The 19596-nt window shown below is 62.5% G+C and overlaps 9 protein-coding genes across 9 annotated transcripts; 4 read left to right on the forward strand and 5 right to left on the reverse strand.

Moving 5' to 3' along the window:
* The first annotated feature begins 227 nt into the window (after window positions 1-227).
* Window positions 228-4607, forward strand: AMSG_00556 (uncharacterized protein). The gene has a single exon (XM_013907375.1). The coding sequence runs from the start codon at window positions 1241-1243 to the stop codon at window positions 3083-3085; it is 1845 nt and encodes a 614-aa protein (XP_013762829.1). The 5' UTR covers window positions 228-1240; the 3' UTR covers window positions 3086-4607.
* Window positions 4383-5647, reverse strand: AMSG_00557 (Sir2 family histone deacetylase Hst2). Its single transcript, XM_013907376.1, has one exon. The coding sequence runs from the start codon at window positions 5612-5614 to the stop codon at window positions 4391-4393; it is 1224 nt and encodes a 407-aa protein (XP_013762830.1). The 5' UTR covers window positions 5615-5647; the 3' UTR covers window positions 4383-4390.
* Window positions 5648-5739: 92 nt separating this feature from the next.
* Window positions 5740-8413, forward strand: AMSG_00558 (uncharacterized protein). Its single transcript, XM_013907377.1, has one exon. The coding sequence runs from the start codon at window positions 6080-6082 to the stop codon at window positions 8105-8107; it is 2028 nt and encodes a 675-aa protein (XP_013762831.1). The 5' UTR covers window positions 5740-6079; the 3' UTR covers window positions 8108-8413.
* Window positions 8225-8962, reverse strand: AMSG_00559 (uncharacterized protein; the record flags this gene model as incomplete). The annotated part of the gene is made up of 1 exon (XM_013907378.1): window positions 8225-8962. The coding sequence occupies one exon, from the start codon at window positions 8960-8962 to the stop codon at window positions 8324-8326; it is 639 nt and encodes a 212-aa protein (XP_013762832.1). The 3' UTR covers window positions 8225-8323.
* A 1508-nt stretch (window positions 8963-10470) lies between these two features.
* On the forward strand, window positions 10471-11791 carry AMSG_00561 (cobalamin synthesis protein/P47K). Its single transcript, XM_013907379.1, has one exon. The coding sequence runs from the start codon at window positions 10479-10481 to the stop codon at window positions 11778-11780; it is 1302 nt and encodes a 433-aa protein (XP_013762833.1). The 5' UTR covers window positions 10471-10478; the 3' UTR covers window positions 11781-11791.
* Window positions 11792-11875: 84 nt separating this feature from the next.
* On the reverse strand, window positions 11876-13258 carry AMSG_00562 (uncharacterized protein; the record flags this gene model as incomplete). The annotated part of the gene is made up of 1 exon (XM_013907380.1): window positions 11876-13258. The coding sequence occupies exon 1, from the start codon at window positions 13034-13036 to the stop codon at window positions 11876-11878; it is 1161 nt and encodes a 386-aa protein (XP_013762834.1). The 5' UTR covers window positions 13037-13258.
* A 100-nt stretch (window positions 13259-13358) lies between these two features.
* Window positions 13359-16828, reverse strand: AMSG_00563 (eukaryotic peptide chain release factor GTP-binding subunit). The gene is made up of 3 exons (XM_013907381.1): window positions 16780-16828; window positions 15862-16368; window positions 13359-15537 (listed from the first exon to the last, which is right to left on the reverse strand). The coding sequence occupies exons 1-3, from the start codon at window positions 16817-16819 to the stop codon at window positions 13409-13411; spliced, it is 2676 nt and encodes an 891-aa protein (XP_013762835.1). The 5' UTR covers window positions 16820-16828; the 3' UTR covers window positions 13359-13408.
* Window positions 16829-17136: 308 nt separating this feature from the next.
* AMSG_00564 (ribosome recycling factor) lies at window positions 17137-18126 on the forward strand. The gene has a single exon (XM_013907382.1). The coding sequence runs from the start codon at window positions 17163-17165 to the stop codon at window positions 17880-17882; it is 720 nt and encodes a 239-aa protein (XP_013762836.1). The 5' UTR covers window positions 17137-17162; the 3' UTR covers window positions 17883-18126.
* On the reverse strand, window positions 17322-18732 carry AMSG_00565 (uncharacterized protein). The gene has a single exon (XM_013907383.1). It carries the CDS (start codon window positions 18717-18719, stop codon window positions 17910-17912), a length of 810 nt encoding a protein of 269 aa, XP_013762837.1. The 5' UTR covers window positions 18720-18732; the 3' UTR covers window positions 17322-17909.
* Window positions 18733-19596: the final 864 nt, after the last annotated feature.

The following is a 19596-nucleotide window of genomic DNA, read 5'->3' on the forward strand; positions in this document are numbered from 1 at the left end:
CTTTTCTTCTACGCCCCCCCCCCCCCCCCCCCCCCCCTCGTCCTTGGATCGGATGTACTGGATGGTGATTCGGCGGATGGCTGGGACAAATTTTGCGGCCAAAAAAAAAATATGCGCGGGTTTTGATACGCGTGCGAATCTGCTCAAACGCCTTCCCTGCCGTACGACTTGGCAGGGAGGGGAGGGGGGGCATGTTGTTCCAAAGGACGCACCCTTTTCTCGGGCCAACACAGTGCGGGAGCTTGGCACACGTTGCACAAGCACTACTTGACGTTGTGGGTCAACACGTGGCCTCTTCCCCACATACTGGCGTCATGCCGTTCCCTTGGGAGGTCGCGGTATTGGCAATGGTTGCAACGACGCTGTTGACCGGTGCGCTCGTTCGAGGTGACTTGGCCTCTGAAGCTGCGCAGCTGGACGTGATGTTTGAAGCACTCGGCGGCTCGACATGGAAGGTCAAGACAGGATGGGAGGCGCGTGCCGGAGGAGCCAGTGCGAGTACTGAGAGCGTGTGCGACTACTATGGCATTGTCTGCTCCAACAACACCGCGGACGGTCAACTGCACGTCACCGCCGTGTACCTTGCCGGAAACGCTCTCGATGGCGAGCTGCCGGAGCTAGCATGGGACTTTCCTGAGATGCGCGAGTTTGATCTCACCGCAAACCGGATTTCAGGCACACTGCCGCCAGCCTGGGGCCGTTGGAGCAAGCTGGAGAAGCTTTTTCTCGGCAGCAACACGCCCCCAGACGAGGCGGCGATGCTCGCCAACGGCGCATCGTACACCTACCTGCGTTGGTACGGACTCACGCTCTCGTCGGGAATACATGGCCCACTTCCGCCCGAGTGGGGCGCGCTGACCCGGCTCCGGATGCTTGCGCTCAACACTGGTGCGCGATCGACGACCGACGGCTTTGCCGGGCACGACATCCCGCCCGAGTGGGCTGGCATGGCTTCGCTCCACTTTCTCAACTTTGCCGACTCGGGGCTGGGGACGGGTGGGCCGCTGCCGTCGGCGACGCTGGCGGCCATGCCGGCGTTGCGGATCTTCTCGTGTCGGCGGTGCGGGTACACGTCGATTCCCGGCGAGCTAACCTCCTCGCGGTCGCTCATCCTCGTCCACTTTGGCCACATGCCGCTCAACGGACCGTTCCCCACCATTTGTGGAACTGGCCGCAGCTGCAGGGCATCGGGATCGGCGACACGGGAACATACGGCGAGCTGCCGACCGACTGGTCCGGCATGCAGAGCCTTGATCTGCTCAACTTGCCGAACAACCCGGGGCTGACTGGCACGTTCGAGCACATTGCGGCGCTGCCCAAGCTCCAGGTCCTCCACACCTACGGCTCGGGCATCCGCGGCGACTTGCCGGTCTTTGCCTCGACGGAGCTCGAGCTACTTGCCATCTCCAACCAGGAGCTGACGGGGACTATTCCGCCTCAGTGGGGCTTGCTTTCCAAGATGACTCAGCTGTGGATGGCCGGTAACATGGTGAGCGGGCCGATTCCCGCCACGCTCGCCAATTGGACGGCTCTCACACTCTGGGATACCCGTGACAATGTGCTCTCGGGCACGCTGCCGCCCGAGCTCGGCGCTGGGTGGAGCAAGCTTGTCCGCTTCAAGGTCGACAACAACAGGCTGAGCGGCGAGCTGCCGCGTGGCTTCAACTCGCTCGTCCAGCTCGATGTCAGCGGTAACATGTTCACCGGTTCGCTGGACATCATGTGCGACTCGCCTGCACTCGACTCTGTTGATGCTGCCAACAACGCACTTTACGCGTTTCCCGACTCTTGCGCACTGACAAGCACCTCCCTTGATCTCTCTAGCAACAACTTTGCCGGCCAGCTCCCGGCCGGCATCGGCAACGTTGCCGGACTCAAGCATCTCTCTCTGGCGTCGAACTCGCTGTCGATCGGACCGGTTCCACTGTCGTGGGCCAACCTCGAGCCGTCGCTCATTTCTCTGGACCTCTCGCACAATGCCATTGCCGCGGACGTTACCAGCTTTCTGGTCCCGTTCCGCACCTTTTCTGCACTCCAGCGAATCGATATCTCGCACAACAAGTTGTTTGGCGAGATGCTGTCGAGCTTGTTTCTGGAAGTCTTTCCGGTTCCGCGCAACTTTCTCCAGCCGCTTGTCTCGCTCTATATCAACAACAACCAGATCTCCGGCAACGTGCCCGAGTGGGTCGATCTCCTCCCATCCATCCTCGAGTTTGACGGTTCGGCCAACAACTTTACCGGCTCGGTCGATCGGCTCACCGGGTACGTCCAGTCGGTGGTCCTTTCGGACACGCCAGGGCTGGGCGAGGCCGACGGCGCATCGCTCCCGCCAAATCTAGTGCCTGTGGAGCCGTTCTCGCAGCACCGCATCGACAAACCGTACTCGTGCCCCGCATTTGTGGATGTGCGGATGCTGCGGTCGAGCGTGGTGCTTGATCCGGCGTACTACGGCTACCACCTTTGCCGTTGCTTTTCTGGCTTTCACGGCTCGGCCGGCAAGTGCCACTCATGCGAGCCGTACGGGAGCGCGGTCCGGTGCGAGGGCGGAAGGGTCGAGCTTCCGGCGGCGCCGATTCAAGACGAGCGGATCGGACGGGGGTTAGGGACCGCGAGCCTTGCATCGATTGCTACTACCGACACCGCCGCTCCGACCGAGTCATCCAGCGACGCTGGGCCGTACTGGGGCGGCGCCGAGGTACACCCGGGCACCATCACCATTCAGCCCAACTACTACGTGGCAGGCAAGACCGCAAGTGGTATGTTCCTCCTCGACGAGTGCTACCCGATTGGAGTCCGTGAGACGAGCTGCAACCCGCAGGGGTTGGACGAGTACACCTGCCGGGAGGGGTACCGCGGGCGGGTGTGCTCGCGATGCGAGACAGGATACTATCTGCAGGGACGGCGGTGCGAGGTGTGCCCATCGGCGCTTCCTGTTGTGCTTGCTGTCGTGTACACAGTGACGTTTCTGGCGTGGTTTGGCGTGAACCAGACTCGCCGCAAGTCTGTTTTTACGCGCCGTTGGTCAAGTCGCTCTTCTTCTTTCTGCAGATGTCTGCGATCCTGTTCTCCGGCTCGTCGGTTGTAGTGTGGCCGCAGGCAGCCGAGTCATTTTTCACCACCATCTCGATGTGGACATCGATTTCTGTTCCACCACTGACCTGCCTCTCGTCGGCCGGCGACACGTGGGTGTTCTCGTTCTACTTTACTGCAGCGGCGGTGCCTGGACTGTTTATGGTGCCGGCGTTGGGCTACGTTGCATTTGTGGTTTTGTCTCGGTGCTGCAGCGCGCTGGGCAGGCGGAGCGAGCGGTTCTGGCGGCACGGGGCGATCCGAACGGCGCTTGCGGTGCTCAATCTGGGCTACATGCCCATAACGATGAGCATGCTGATGGCGCTGCCGTGCCGAGGCTCGGCGGATGGCAAGCACTACCTCTGGGTTGCGCCGTGGATTGAGTGCACGCGGTCAAGCTCAGAGTGGCTGGCGATTGTGAGCATCGGGAGCGCGATGACGGTGGTGTACGGACTGGGTATCCCCTGTGGATTTGCGGCCCTGCTCCGGCAACGGCGGCAGTCGCTGAGCGCGATGGTACCGGGCATGGTCGAGGCCGATGGTCACTGGCTGCAATTTATGTATGCGCCGTACCTCCAGCGAATGTACTGGTTCGAGCTCGCGGTGATGGCGCGGCGGTTGCTTGTGGCAGTGCTCGCGGTCCTACCTGCGACGAACCCATTTGTCCCTTTTGCGTTTTTCGTGGTCCTCACGGGCGCGCTCATTGTGCAGTTTACGGCCAAGCCATATGTTCACCAGGTGATCAACTGGCTGGAAATACTCACGCTTGTGCAGCTGATGCTCACCTTTGCAATCGGCCTTGTGTACTCGTCCGAGATGTACACGACCGACCTCGGGTTTGCAGGTATGGCGCTCGAGGCTGTGGTCATTGTGAGCAACGTCGGAGTCATCGCGGCGTTTGCGGGCGTGCTGGTGTGGCGGATGTACACCGCGCGCAAGGCGTCTGCTGAGAGCAACGACGACACGGAGCGGAGGGCGCGGCTGAAACGGTTCGAGGCGGTGGTGGCGACGACGCGGCCACGCATCGCGCCGCTCATGGATCCGATGCTGGGCGGGAGCTGGCCGGCGACCCGGGCGGCCTCGTATCACGGACTGGCTTTGCCGCTCGTGGCGTCGCGGAGTGCGTCCAGCCGCGGGTATAGCAGCCAGAGCGAGTCGTCGAGCAGCGAGTCGTCAACGGTGGCCGGTTGGTCAACGTGTGACGACATCAAGCCGCTGCTCGAGGCGTCGGGCAACGAGTTGGCTGCCAGCTGGAACGAAGGCGAAGACGAGGACAGGCAGCTCGCGTCGCGGTCGAGCGTTCTGAGCTCGATCTCGAGTCTTACGCCGATGACGGATGCGGGGCAGGGGACGTAGTCTGGGACACACTGGCCGAGCCGGACGCGTTGGACGTGGCGGCTGGGGCAGCATCTGAGACAACGTCAACAGGAGCGGCGGTGGTGGCGGCGACAGCACGGGCAATGGCGTCTGCAGCGGCGCGAGCCTTTTCGTCAGCAGCGGCCTTGTCGAGGACCGAGCCGCTGCCGGCAAGGGATGCGAGGTCTGCAGACCAGTCGGGGCCGAGAGCGTGGCAGAGGCGGACGACCTGATCGTCGAGATTGCCTAGCGCCAGAACATCGCGGTAGTTGTTAGGGTCATCGGCAGGGGTAAAGTCACCGACGCGCTCGCGGTTGATGAGGAGGCGCGGGATGGTGGGTGAGACGCGCGACGGAAGCGAAGCAACAGGCTGAACTGTGAGAGAGGTACCCATGACGATGATGGCGTCGGCGATGGCGACGTCCTCGCGCGAGTGCTCGAAGAACGTCTCGGGAAGTGACTCGCCAAAGAAGACGATGGCCGGCTTGATGAGGCCGGCGCAGTCTGCGATGGCACAGCGGGGGATGTCTGCGCTGCGGATGGCGGTCTTGACGACGTCGATCTCGTAGGAGGCGCCGCAGTCGATGCAGTGGGCGTCGACAAACGAGCCATGGACCGGAATGACGACCTCGTCCGGCAGACCAGTGTCGGCCTCGAGGCCGTCGATGTTCTGAGTGTAGACCCGGAGAAGGAGGCCACGGTCGTGGAGGAGACGCAGGAACCAGTGAGCGAGGGTGGGACTCACCGTGTCCGTTTCTGAGAACATAGCAGAGGCAAGCGCGTAGAATGGACGCGGGTTCGATCGAAAGAAGTCGAGCTCAAAGACAGCCTCGGGAAAGGGGAGATCGTACTGGGCGAGCGCGGCGTAGAGGCCAGCGTCCGAGCGGAAATCCGGCACGCCTGCCGCCACCGAGAGGCCAGCGCCAGCAAGCACAATGACGTTCCGCAGCTCGCCGGAGAGGATCTTGCCCACAAAGGCATCTAGACTTGGCGGCTGACCACCGAACACGCTTGTGCGCTCTTCATCGGTGAGCAGAGGCGGAGAAGGCGAGCGAGCCGAGAGCGAGAGAGCGCCAAGTAGCTCTGCCAGCGAGGGGAGGTCATCACCACCGAGCGCATTGGGGTCGAGTCCCATGGCGGCGAGGATGGCGGAGACGCCCGAAGGGAGGTTGGGAGGTGGGGAGGACATGGTTGAAGTTGGACGGGGTGGGTGGTGGTGAGGGGTGGGGGGAGGGCGGTCTGCCTTTTTGGGCACAGTGTGAGGTTGCGACATGTGACGCGGGAAGGAATGTGTATGTAGGGGGGGGAGGGGGGGGGGGGGGGGCGGGGGCGGATTGTAGGGTGGCGGTGGCGATGACAAAGGCGAAGGGATGGAAGATCAGGTGCTATTGCTGGAAGGCTGCATGGACGGTGGCGCTGATCGGCTGCCGATGGCTGATGGCCGCGGGTCAACAACGATGGACCACGCTATGGGTGTGGCGCAAGACTGTGACAAACTGCGAAAGTGAATGGCCTCTCGACGCGACATGCGCCAAAGGATGCGGTGAGTGTAAAACTCAAGGTACGATTCCCTGCCACACACCGGGACCACTACAGAACACCACCAAACTTAGTCCAACTACAGACACCCACTCGTACTACTGCTTCGCCGAGTATGAATACTACAGCGATGGTAGATGGTGCGGTAGATGCGGCACAAGAGAGTGTTGGCGGTTTTGCGGATGTGGCCGATTTGTCAGTCGACACGTTGAGCAACGACTTTGTCTGGCCGAGGCCGAGACAGGGGACGAAGGAGAAGAAGGACAAGTACACGACTTGTACAGGGGAGATGTCGGAAGTGAGTGAGGAAGAGGCACACGCATTTGCTGTGCTTGAAGGAGGGTGGGGGAGGATGGAAGCGGCCGAGGCGGCCGAGACGTTCTCGTTCTGGGCGAGGACCAACTTGAGGTTCCCTCCCTGGCTCGCTCCCTTCTTCTCCCGTGCCATCTGCGGAAGGTTCAACCATCCTGCTGGCCGAGGCTGTTCCACCGGCCAATCGTGTCGCTTTGTACATCGCTGCTTTCTCTGCTCGGATGGATCACATGGTCTGTTCTTTGAGCCCATTGCTTGTGGTCCTCGTCGCGCTTCGTCGTCGTCGTCGGCGTCCACATCGACTCTGTCGCTCTTGACAGGGCCGTCGCCATCGCTTGGCTTCCCGCCGTCATCATCATCGTCGGCGACGCCGCTGGCGGTGCCGGGAACAAACGAAGGAGACAGCTCGTACTTGTGCACGACTCATTCTGCGCTAGTGACGCTCGCCAACCGGCGGGGGACGACCATCGATGGCCTGGCGAGCGGGATTGCCGGATACGACATTGTTGCGCTGCACATGGCTGTGTTCCGCGGAGAGTGGGCCGACAGCGCAGCCGATGGAAGCAGCAGCACTGAGGCTGCGACAACCACTGTCGATAGCTGCACAGGAGCGGTAATCTCGGTGCCGGAGCAGTGGGCTCGCTTGTGGGCTGATGTGACGGCAGCCAATCCGAGGCAGGTTGTCCTTGTTGATGCCGACAACCAGAGCCATCTGCTCGACGAGCTCCTTTGTGGAGAAAAGTACGCAGCAGCAGACACGGTACTTTTGTTGTTTGTGGTCATGTCCAAGTGGAAGACCTCGCCCAAGCGAGGGATGCTGGAAGAGGCGGCGGCTCACGGACAGGTTGCGGGGCAGCACGCCCGGCTTGTTCTCAGCCTCGGCGACAGCAAAGACGCCGCCGATATTATGCTGACCCACCATGCGCTGGCGCTGTCACGGGAGCTGCCAAACGCCACATCTCTAGTGGTTGCCTCGCATGACGGCTTTGCCTCGGAGCTCGTCCGGATCCTGCGGGCCAGTGAACCAGGACGCTCGGTTGGCCAGCTGACAGCCTTTGATCCGGCATCAGTGGCAGAGCCGTCGGTTGTCGATGGCTCACAGAGCGCGGCACTGGCGACAGCCCGGGACCTGCTGCAAGTAGCAAGCGTGAGCGCACAGCCTGTAGGCGGCTCAGACGGCCCGCTAGCAGTATACGAGGCGAACCTCGGGCACGCGTTCAAGTCCCGCTTCCCCGAGGGCTACACCACTCACCGGCTCCGCAAGCTCCTGGAGATGGCGATCAAGCTGGGATGGATGGTGATGGACGGTACTTCAAAGGCGGCGCGGTACTTGATCACCGCCAGGGGGGAGAGAGCGATTGCACGCAGCGGCATCGACGAAGCCACCAACGCCAAGTCCGTCGCCGACCTTGTGCGCAACTACGGCGGGCAGATCTCGTTCCTCAGCCTCCAGCAGCTGTTCCCAGACTCTAGCGAGGCCATGATCGAGCTTCGGGTCGCCGACGCGTTGAACGCCGGTACTGTGCGCCGTGGGCCGTACAACACGCTGGTGGCGGAGGAGAGCAATGTCGAGCACTCTTCACCTGCTCGGCCGAAGGGGAAGGCCGTGACGAGAACGCCGATGCGGGCGGGCCTCCGCCGGTTAAGAGAGCATCCAAGTCGCCTCTGGATGTGGTGGTCGACGCGCTGCGCACGCGTGGAGGGTCGATGGCCAAGTCGGCTGTGGGCAACGAGCTCAAGAAGAGGCTCGGCGCCGATGTATACTCCAAGGCAGTGCTGGCAAGTGTGCTGGATGTCGGCGAGCGGCAGGGAGTACTGTGCAAGCGGATGAAGGGCAACCACATGTGGATTGATCTAATCCCGCAGTTCTGAATACATGCTGGACGACCGGGGGAGTAGCTCCACACCACGTCGGCGGCGGACAGGCTAGCGGACTAGCGCTGGTGCATGCGATCGAGTTATCTTTAGAGAAAAAAGGGGTGATAATCGAGCAATGTGACTCATGAGAAGCCCATGGGGGATCCTCCTTGAGCACAATAGTAAGCGCTCAGCTGCGACGCTTGCGTGGGCGGGTGTCGTCTGTGGCCGAGGCTGTCGATGCGCGGGCGCGCTTGGCGCCGACGACGGGCATGTCGAGGTAGAGCTGACACCAGACGGCGACTGCACTCTTGGTCTTCTCCACGCAATCGTTAGAAGCCAGGTGGTACAGCTTCTGGAGCTTGCCCTGAACAGGCTTGAAGCACTTGGTGCGCGGCGAGCCGTAGACCGACATCAGCGCAAGCGCGCTGAGTATCTTATCGACGAAGGACAGAAAGCTTGTCATGCCGGTGGTAGCGTCGCGTGCAAGCATCGCCTTCACGTAGCAGGTCAACGTTCCGCTGCGACCAGGCGTCTTCTTGTGGTACACCTCCATGTTGAACGCGGGGAGGCCAAGGGCAAGCACAGCATCGGCAGGTGCGCCGGCCTTCTGGGCATCACTTACAGCGGGAGAGACGGTCGGGACAATGTCCCCGATTAGTGTCCCAAGGGTGACGAGATCAGCTGGCGATAAGGGGATGAGGAGTCGGTAGATGGCCTGCTCGGCGCAGACAAGTAGCCGCTCGATGCGGTCCTCGTTGCGAACTCCGTCGCTGGTCCGACCCGAGGTCTTCGCAATGTACGCCTTGATGTCATCGAACCGCGCCATGAGCTGTGCATGCACGGCCAGCCAACTACTTGGAGGTACCCAGTCATCGGCCGTCGTCGGCGATCGATGCTGTGTCAGCGGCGGCGGCGGCGACGGTGGTGGTAGGGTTGGTGGTGATGGCCCAGGGTGCGGTGACGGCATTGGCTCGTGTGCGTAGCGAGGGATGGTGGAGGCCGGCGGAGCGGCGGAGTATGCCATCGGCAACACCAAACTCGGGCATGGGCTCGATCCCGAGCTCAAGCCCAGGCTGGGGAACAATCCCTCGATCTCGCCCGAGTCGAGATGCCCCAGCGCTACCGACGACACGCCGCTGCCCGCGTCCGAAGGCATGGGCATCGGCGGGTGTGCGTAGCGAGGGATGGTCGAGGTCGGCGGAGCGACGGAGTATGCCATCGGCAACACCAAACTCGGGCATGGGCTCGATCCCGAGCTCAAGCCCAGGCTGGGGAACAATCCCTCGATCTCGCCCGAGTCGAGATGCCCCAGCGCTACCGACGACACGCCGCTGCCCGCGTCCGAAGGCATGGGCATCGGCGGGTGTGCGTAGCGAGGGATGGTCGAGGTCGGCGGAGCGACGGAGTATGCCATCGGCAACACCAAACTCGGGCATGGGCTCGATCCCGAGCTCAAGCCCAGGCTGGGGAACAATCCCTCGATCTCGCCCGAGTCGAGATGCCCCAGCGCTACCGACGACACGCCGCTGCCCGCGTCCGAAGGCATGGGCATCGGCGGGTGTGCGTAGCGAGGGATGGTCGAGGTCGGCGGAGCGACGGAGTATGCCATCGGCAACACCAAACTCGGGCATGGGCTCGATCCCGAGCTCAAGCCCAGGCTGGGGAACAATCCCTCGATCTCGCCCGAGTCGAGATGCCCCAGCGCTACCGACGACACGCCGCTGCCCGCGTCCGAAGGCATGGGCATCAACGCGTGTACGTAACGAGGGGAAATTCGACTGTGACCTCCTGCCGAGAGAAAATCCGATGTCGTATCGAAGTCATCGCTGTCGCCGACCGGAGGCGTCAGCATGCTGGGAGTCGCAAGCCGACCAGGAGAGGACAGGGCGTCACGGGGCTGCACAAAGTCATCCACCCGCGGCACAGCTCCGCGAGGAGTATCCACAATGATCGTGGGGTGAAACCAAACATGATGCTTGTAAGCGCGTGTCTCTACTTCTGGGTTTTGGAAGTCGTGTCTGCTTGGAAGAGCCGAGCTGTGTACGGCGTCTACCGAGGCTTCCTTTTGAAGTGTCCAGGCGGTCGCCTTCTTCGAGTGTGCCCTCGGCCCATGGCTTCGATGGAGCAGTTCCGCTGCTCTCTTCGTGAAGTTCCGCCGATTCGTTTTTTTCTCTCTCGGCACAACTTTCCCTCCGCCACACCCTCCGCCACACCCTCCGCCACACTGCATGCCGTAGTGGCCGAGGTGGCGGAGACAGCGGGGGGAACAAAACGTCGCACGCTTACTACCCATCGGATCAATGTCCGTTACTAATTGTTTTCTCATCCGCTACTCTCACTCAATGCAGGATTCTCGCATTCCCGTCACGGTGCTCTCGGGCTTCCTCGGCGCCGGCAAGACGACGACGCTCAACAATCTGCTGTCCAACACCACCGGGACCAAGCTGGCGGTCATTGTCAACGACATGTCCGAGGTCAACATCGATGCGGCGCTCGTCACTCGCTCGACTGAGAAGATGGTCAACCTCTCGAACGGGTGCATCTGCTGCACGCTCCGCGGCGACCTGCTCGAATCGATTGCCGCTCTTGTGGCGCCCGGCGCGCCGGCCATCGACGGCATCGTCATCGAGTCGACCGGCATTGGCGAGCCGTTGCCGGTGGCGCAGACGCTCTCGCTCACCCCCGAGGAGCTCGGCGACGAGTCCCTCACCTCGGTTGCCAACCACGTCCCCGTCGACACCATGGTGACCGTCATCGACGGCCCGGGCCTCCTCGCCCGCATGGCGTCGGGCGAGGATCTCGCCAGCCTCGCCATGGCCGCCGGCGAAGACGACGACCGCACCCTCGCCAACCTCCTAGTCGACCAGATCGAGTTTGCCGACGTCATCCTCGTCAACAAGGCCGACGTGGCCTCCGAGTCCGAGATCGCCGCCATCACCACTCTCATCCGCCAGCTCAACCGCAACGCCAAGGTTGTGCCCACCATCCGCGGCAACGTCCCACCGGCAACCATCGTCAACACCGGGCTCTTTGATCTCGATGCCGCAGAGTCTGGCGCAGGCTGGCTTCAGGAGCTCCTCGGCGTTCACACGCCCGAGTCTGAAGAGTACGGCATCAAGTCGTTTGTCTTTCGCGCCCTCCGTCCCTTCTACTCGGATCGGTTCCATGAGTATGTGGCGGCCGAAGGCAGCACGCTCGGCGACGCAGTCGTTCGCGCCAAGGGCTTTGTCTGGCTCGCCACTCGTCACGATCTGCAGTTTATCTTCCAGAAGGCTGGCACCATGTGCTCGTTCGAGCCGGCTCGCCCGTGGTGGATCAACATCCCGCGCAGCGAGTGGCCCGACGACCCCACCATCGTCGAGTCGATTCAGAAGGAGTGGGATCCCAAGTGGGGCGATCGCGCTACCGAGCTCGTCTTTATCGGCATGGACATGGACGAGGCTGCCATCCGCCGCGATCTCGAATCTTGCCTCCTCTCGCCCGAGGACATGGCCGCTGGTCCCGAGCACTGGGCTCGGACCATCGAGGATCCGTTCGACTTTGGCGAAGAGGAAGAGGAGGACATGGACGAAGAGGACGAAGATCACGCGCATCATGCGCACCACGCGCACCACGCGCACCACGCCCACCACGCCCACGCATAAAACAGCTTTACTCACCTGGACTACCTAGACTACCAGCCTCACTTGCCGGCCTCAAACGGATCCGCAAAACGCCTGGACTACCTGGACTACCAGCCTCACTTGCCGGCCTCAAACGGATCCGCAAAACGCAGGACAGACGCGTCCGGTGGACACGAGTCGGCCATGTCCGGATCGTCGGTCCCGAGATCGTCCATGAACGTCGGATCGTCGGTCGTCTTGCGGATGACATCGCAGGCCGAGAGCGACTCGGCAACGGCTGTCACGTTGCGGGCCTGTGCCGGCTTGAAGAACCCGAGACAGTCGCAGTAGTACGGGGTGGCGAGGAGCTTGTCCCCAAAGTTGGCATAGAACTCCTCATGCGAGACAATCGGGTTGTGAAAGTACATCGAGATGGCCACCGACTCATCGTCGGTGATTGGCATGGTCCGGTGGTACCAGCCGGCGTAGAAGAACAGCGCGTCGCCCGGCCGCAGAACACACCGCAGCTTGCCATCGCCATGCGGCCCGGGCCCAGCCGTGTCGTTCCATGGCAGGTCCAGCTCCCACAGCTTCCACCCGCGCATCTGCAGCGAGTACGACGACTCGCAACCCTCGTCGATGTGGCGGCTATTGGCCTGCGCCTTTTTGGCTCGGAACAGAAACTCGGAAAACAGATCCGGTCCCACACCGTCCTTGGTTAGGAATGACGGCGTCGAGTAGTGCGCACGGAGAATGGCCCGGACGTAGTCCTCGTGCGCAGTGATGAGACCCTCCTCACGGTCAAACCACTCGGGCAGGACCTTCTCCAAGTTGTCGGCATGCCAGAACGGCTCATCAAGCTCGTTGCCGCGGGTCACAAACGGATAGCCCTTGCTCAGCAGGCTCCTCGCCAGCTCAACATGCTCTCCACCGCCAGTCAGCATCTCTTCATCAATGGCTACCGCATCGATAATGGGAATGTCACACGGCATCTCGGCCAACGCCGCAAAGTACTCTTCCTCGGTTGCGCCGTCACGAATATGATACTTGTTGTCCTCAGTCCATGGCTCGGGAGGGAGTCCCGACTCGGTAGACGCATACGGATCATAGTCATAATTATCATCAGCATCATCAATCTCGTTGATGACATGGACGGTGTTCTCGCCATCGCCGGTGGCTCCACTTGCCGACACCTTGACCACCACCACGCCAACGATACACATCCACACCGCCAAGCTAAGACAGGCCAACACCACAGCCTTCCGCATCCGCATGCTCATGCCCATGCCCATGCCCATGCTCTTCTTTGTGTCTATGCTGTACAACTGCTCTCTCTTGAAAAGGAGTCAGTCAAAGAGTCGAATGCCTCCTGTCGCTGGCCGCTGCTTTGTACGCCTCGTTGCTCCCTCTCTGCCTGTCCGCTCGTTCCTCTGTCTCGTGTCAGGTGCGATGCTGGGCGGCCATGCGTCCAACATGTCTTCTTCGGCATGCCGTCACGAGAATGCATGACTTGCAGTCACATCGCGCCATGTCACGGGACGGAGTGGGAGCGGCGAGGGAAGCATAGGGGGGAGGGGGGGTGGTCGGGAGGGCGCCATCCAAAGTGGGTCATGTTGGGACTCGTCTGCACCATTTTTACGCGCTTCCTTGGCCAGTGGTCACGGTCACACTTAAGCGAAAGCAGGACCGGAGGAGGATGCGGCGGCCGCGTCGTCATTGGACTCTGCCACGATGATGTCGTCGTAGATCTTGGTGACGACGCCGCAGGCGATGGTGCGGCCGGCCTCGCGGAGCATGATGCGGCCCATTTCTTTGCAGTTTGCAAAGGTGTCGATGCAGATGGGCCTGCGGACGGTGATCTCGACGGTGGCCTCGTGGCCGGAGAGCAGGCGCCGCGGCTTCTTGCGGCGCGGCGGCGGCTTGCCGTCTGCGGCGGCGGCGGCGACCTTGGCGGCGAATTGCTCGGCCTCGGGAGAGCCCTCGGCGGGGTGGAACCGACAGAGGCGGGAGACGGTTGCATCCTCGTTGACGTTGTGGTAGTGGACGACCACCGGGTAGCCCTTGGTGATGGGGATGCTGACATCAAGGACGATGAGGCGGACCTTGAACCGTGAGGTCATGGGGATGGGGAACTCGGGGTCACACATGAACCGCACGCCGGCGAGATTGGTGATGGCGGCGTCGCGGAGAACAATGTCGACGTTGGCGCCGGCCTCGGCCCAGTTGGCGGCCTCGACGTCGCGGACGGTGATCGACTTGACCATGTGGATCTCACCACCGGGCAGGAGGAGGACCTGGTCGTCGAGACGGACGGTGCCGGTCTCGATCTTTCCGGCGACGGTGGCGCCGGACGAGGCCATCGGCTTGTAGGCGTCGGTGATGGGCATGCGGAACGGGGCGTCGACGTCGCGGGCCGGCGGCGGGAGCGAGTCGATGGTGGCCAGGAGTGGCGCGCCGGTGTACCACGGCATGGCGTCGGGAGCGGGCTCGAGGAGGTTGACACCCTCGAGGCCGGAGAGCGGCACAAACGGGACCGAGCGGAAGCCCATCGAGCGAAGAAAGCGCTTGAGGGTGGCACGGATGGCGTTGAATCGGTCCGCGTCCCAGCCGATAGCGTCCATTTTGTTGACAGCGACAACAATGTGGCGGACGCCGAGCGAGCGGAGGAGGTGTGTGTGCTCCTTGGTCTGGCCATCGGCATCAAAGCCTGCCTCAAACTCGCCCTTGGCCGCTGAGACGACGAGGATGGCGGCGTCGGCTTGGGCGGCGCCGGTGATCATGTTGGGCACATAGTCACGGTGGCCAGGCGCGTCAAGTAGCGTGATGTCCTTGTTGGGCGTCTGGAAGCAGGTGACCGCGACGTCCATGGTGATCCCGCGGGCGCGCTCCTCCTCGTGGGCGTCGAGGACCCATGCAAAGGCGAAAGAGCCCTTGCCCTGCTGCGCCGACTGGCGCTCGTACTTGTGGAACTCCTTGTCTGTGACCCGCTTCATGTCGTAGAGCACGTGACCCATGAGCGTCGACTTGCCGTGGTCGACATGGCCGACGACAACGAGGTTGAGCGGGGAGCGGGAAGGCGCGGCAGCAGCGCGGGCAGCCTCGATCTCCTTGCCGATCTTCTTGTTGAGCTTGGTCCTTCGGCGGATGAAGAGGCGGGCAGACCGCGGCGTGCCCGGCGTCGAACGCGGCGTAGTCGCCGACGAGCCGACCTCTGCGGCCTCTGCGGCAATGGCGGCGGCCTCGGCCTCTGCGGCGGCGGCGGCGGCCTCAGCGGCTGCGTCCTGCGCGCGCGACTCCGAGTCGACCATCGACCCGAGGCCCATCATGTCGACGTCCGAGACTGCGCCGCGCGACGACGAGCCCGCGGCCTTGGTCGGCTTGGGAATGCCCGGCGGGCCGTCGTCGACCGCGGCAGTCTTGCTCGCGGCGGCGGCCTTGGACGACCGCTCAAATGCAGCCGATTGCGCTGCCAACACAACATCGTCGGGGGAGGGTGAGGAAAAGTCAAACGGAGAGAGGCTGGCATTGAATGTGGCCGCCAGCGAGTGCTGGCTCACGGCGGCAAACGAGGTCCTTCCGAGCGACGGCGGGAGCGGCGCTGCTGCTGCCGGTGCCCGCGGCTGGATGAGCTCGCGGAAGAGGTGCGACGGCGGCGCCGGTGCTCGCAGCGTCGCTGGCTTGGACGCCAACCGAAATGGGTTGGCATCCAGCAGCAGCAGCTCGTCGTCGACGTCGTCGCCGTCACCGTCATCCACATCGTCCGCGAGCATGATACCAGTCGCGGGCGCCGCCCCGATGCCTGCAGTGGCAGTGTCGGGGAGTGTGCCAAGCGAGGGAAACGCAAAAGTGGCGACAGAGGTTGGGGCAGCGGCCGGGTTGAGGGAAGGGAAGGCAACCGCGGCGGGGGGGTAGGGGCAACGGCCGGGTTGAGGGAAGGGAAAGCAACCGTGGCGGCGGGGTAGGGGCAACGGCCGGGTTGAAGGAGGGGAAGGCAATGCCGCCGCCGCTGGATGGCGGAACAGCCGGGTTGAGGGAGGGGAAGGCAATGCCGCCGCCGCTAGATTGCGGAACAGCCGGGGTGGGGCAAAGGCAGCGGGGGCAGAGGCAGAAGAGATGGGCTTACCAGAATCATGGGCGGGCGCAGGGTTGAGGATAGCCTTGACGGCGGCGTCGACGTCGCCGCCGGCCGCGTCGAGGGCATCGGCCACAGCCTTGCGGGTGTGGTACTTGTTGGACTTGTTCACGCGCCGCATGACGGTAGCCTGCTTCTCTTCGAGAGTAAGCTCCTTCTTGTTGCCCTTGCCCTTGCCGCCCTTGCCGCCCTTGCCGCCCTTGCCGCCCTTGCCAGCGGTGGGCTCGTCTTCCAGCGCGTGGACATGGCCACCGTCGTAGTACTCGCCGCCGTCGTCATAGTACTCGCCACCATCGTCATAGTACTCGCCGCCGTCACCGTAGTACTCGTCACCGTAGTACTCGTTGTCGCCGCCCTGGTAGTAGCTCTGATCCGGAAACGCCGACCGGTTGCTGCCGCCGTCAGCAGGCTTGAGATACATGGCTGCGGTGCCTGGTGAAATAGCCACATCCGTCGGCGAGTCGGCCATATCATCGTAGTACTCGTCCATGTAGTAGTCTGTATCCATGCCACAGATTCGTCGAGCAGAGCCGTATGTGAGCCGAGCCGAGCCGAGCCAAGCCGAGCCAAGCCAAGCCAAGCCGAGCCGAGCCGAGCCGAGCCGAGCCGAGCCGAGTTGTATGCGAGCGCCGTCGATCCGTCGAGTTGCATCAAGTCGTCATCCCCGTCCATAGTCACGTCCCCACATCCACCCACATCCATACCAACAACATAGACATCATAAGTACACACCATTCCCCCCTGTCTTCCATTTCCCCAACCCCAAACCAACCCCCATACCCTTCCCCGCAACCCGACCTCCCGACATACCAGCAGTCCATTCTGACAAAAACCACAAAGAGACACAACATGAACTCCCCCCCCCCCCCACCCCACCCCCACGCACACCCTCCCACACACACGACATACCGTCCGCATTTAGGTTGCGCACATCTCTGTGTCGCGACATGGTCCTTGCGGAGAGTCAGGTGCTCAGACAAACCCCCCTTGTCCCGGTCCCAGTCACAGCCTCCGTCCCTCCTCCACCCCCCTCCACCCCTCCACCCCCTCCACCACCCACAACCCACCATCAACCCCAATGATCCATCACCCTCATGCACCCTTCTCTCCATTCCATCCCCATCATGTCCACACACTCATCAAAATCAATCATGATCATCATGCCCATACCCACCCCCCACCCCGCTTCGAATCGCCGGGTCGCACCCCTCAGCCCCCCCTTCCCACACTACACAGATGGTAGACTCGTCATACCTCACTGACATCACCCACCCACTCACACATATATACATATGTTCCGTGTTGTGCGACTTGGTAGTGTCATGCGTATGGTGGGCGAGGGAAGGGCGAGGAGCTTGGTCAGCTGCGGTTGGACGGCGCGGAGGGGTGTCGACCATGACGAGGCGTTTGTGGACGAGGATGGGTATGGTGGTGATGATGGTGGTCAAGGCGATGATGACGATGATGGGTTTGATGCTGATGAGTATGCGCTTGGTATGGAAGATGCTGTTGAGGGCCTTGCTCGGAGAGTCACGGGCCTCTCCTCTGGCCGAGCTGCGCCAGAGCTTCTCGACTCGGTGCGGGTTGATGCCTACGGCGCGCCGACTCCGCTCGCCCACATCGCCCAGGTCGCTACTAAGGGCTCCAACATGCTCTCGGTCACGCTCTTTGATCCGTCTCTGACTTCCGAGACCGAGAAGGCCATCCGCGCCGCAGGGCTAAACCTCAACCCGGTCCCGGCCAAGGGCGGGCTTCACGTGCCGGTGCCCAAGGTGACGGCCGAGCTCCGCCGCGAGCGGCTCAAGCAGCTCGCGGCCTGGTGCGAGGACGCCCGTGTTGCCGTCCGCGCCGCTCGGACCGACGGCATGAAGCACCTCAAAGCCCTCGAAAAGACTATGCCCAAGGAGTACTGGAAGCTGACCGTCAAGGAGTTCGAGGCCGTCGTCAACGGCTACCTCGAGCAGATCGAGACCGTGCGCTCGGCCAAGGAAGGCGAGCTCGGCTCGGACTAGCCTTCACCCCCCTTCCGCGTGCTCTGCTTACAGGCGAAACGTCGGCGGCGTCGGGAACTCAAAGTCGCCCGAGAGAACCTCCTCCGGGGGGAGCGTCTGAAGGTGCGCAATCTGCGCTCGGACGTAGTCGACCATCCGCGCGAGCTCGTTGGCCTCGACGTTGGGCGACATCGAGTACAAATTGCGCCACAGCGCCGCCGCCAGCACTGTGTCGTCGCCGATAAAGCCCTCGTCGTAGCCGACAGCTGCGCCGTAGAACATGCCCAGCAGATCCTTGACATTGCGCGCCAGAAGCGAGTCCTGAGTGATGCCTGTCGCCCGGATCCGAACCTCGACCTCCTCCCACAGCGAGTCAAAGAGCGCCTGCCGCATCTGCGCGCCATACGACCCCTCGGTCCGCATCCGTACCATGTACATCCACGTCTGCAGGACCACAAGCCCATACCATGCCCGGAAAGAGTCGTCTGCCGGCAGGCCCACCCGCGCCCGAATCTGCACATCGTCGCCCATGGCCGAGAACGCCGCCATCAGCGGCTTGGAAGCCCGGATTGCCGTAGACTCGGTTGAAAACCAGCCGAGCATCCGCCCCACACGCCGAGCCATCCGATACTTGAACGGGAGAGATGCCTCGTCCTTCACCTCGCCCACCGTCATCACCACCGGCCCGTCGCCGTCATGCCCACCTTCGCCGCACTTGCCCTTGCCCTTGCCCTTGCCCTTGCCCTGACTCGAGTGTACCGCCGCTGAAAAGGCAGACCCTGCAGATACCTTACTCATTCCCGCAACTAGCCTGCTAGCCACAGCACGCCCTGCCAACGTCGGCAATCTGTCCGCCATGCCCCTCACCCGCCATGTTGTACTCAGCTGTGAGGATGACGCGCCCCGGCTCAGCCCCCGCTCCGGCTCTGCCTACCCGGCTCTGCCTACCCGCAAGCCCACACTCCCCCTACCCATCCGCATGCCCATCTCAACTATGTCCTCCCTTGCGTACATCATTCGTGTGAACATGTCTCACCGATCGCTCCTCGAGTAGCAGATCGAGAGTGAGGTGGCGAACAAGGAGAAGGAGGGCGAGCTGGGTTGGCTCCGACCTGCTCCGGCCAAAGCCGCCGCCAGTGCTCGACTGTTTTCTCATGTGCTCGAGGGTAGCTGGTGCAGGTGCCAGAGTTGTTGACAAGCCCGATATCACATCCGTGGTATCTCTAGTTACTCTAGATGGTACACGATCGCCTGCTGCGCATCCGCTTGCCCACTATTGCTCACCCTTCTGATGCTGCTCTTCCTGCTCTCTGCCGCTGTGATGACCAGAAGCTGCATCGAAACATCCCATTGTCTTGTCTGATGCCCCACTACGTTCTTCATTGTATCAAATCATTCCTATCTTTGATCTGCCTTTCCCCATGCCTTCCATCTCAACACATCAGCCAGCCAGCTAGCAGCCCAGCCCGCCCACAGTCACGCCAACGCCCAGCGCCCGCCCAACGCCAACGCCCACGTCAAGCCACCACTCTCTCCAGAGGACAGGGAGAGGGAGAGAGATGCTTCTCCGCGCGGGAGACAAGCCCGCTTTTAGGCGATACCTGATGCGCACGCTTGCGCCCATGTATGTAACCTCTCTCATTCCCCTGCCCCGGGTAAAGTAAACTTTATTTTTTTTATATTGGACAACGGCAACGGACATGGGGGGGCCAGACAACTTTCTTCCCTGCGTACT

This window comes from Thecamonas trahens (assembly GCF_000142905.1).
Source record: "Thecamonas trahens ATCC 50062 unplaced genomic scaffold supercont1.2, whole genome shotgun sequence".
Taxonomy (NCBI): domain Eukaryota; order Apusomonadida; family Apusomonadidae; genus Thecamonas; species Thecamonas trahens.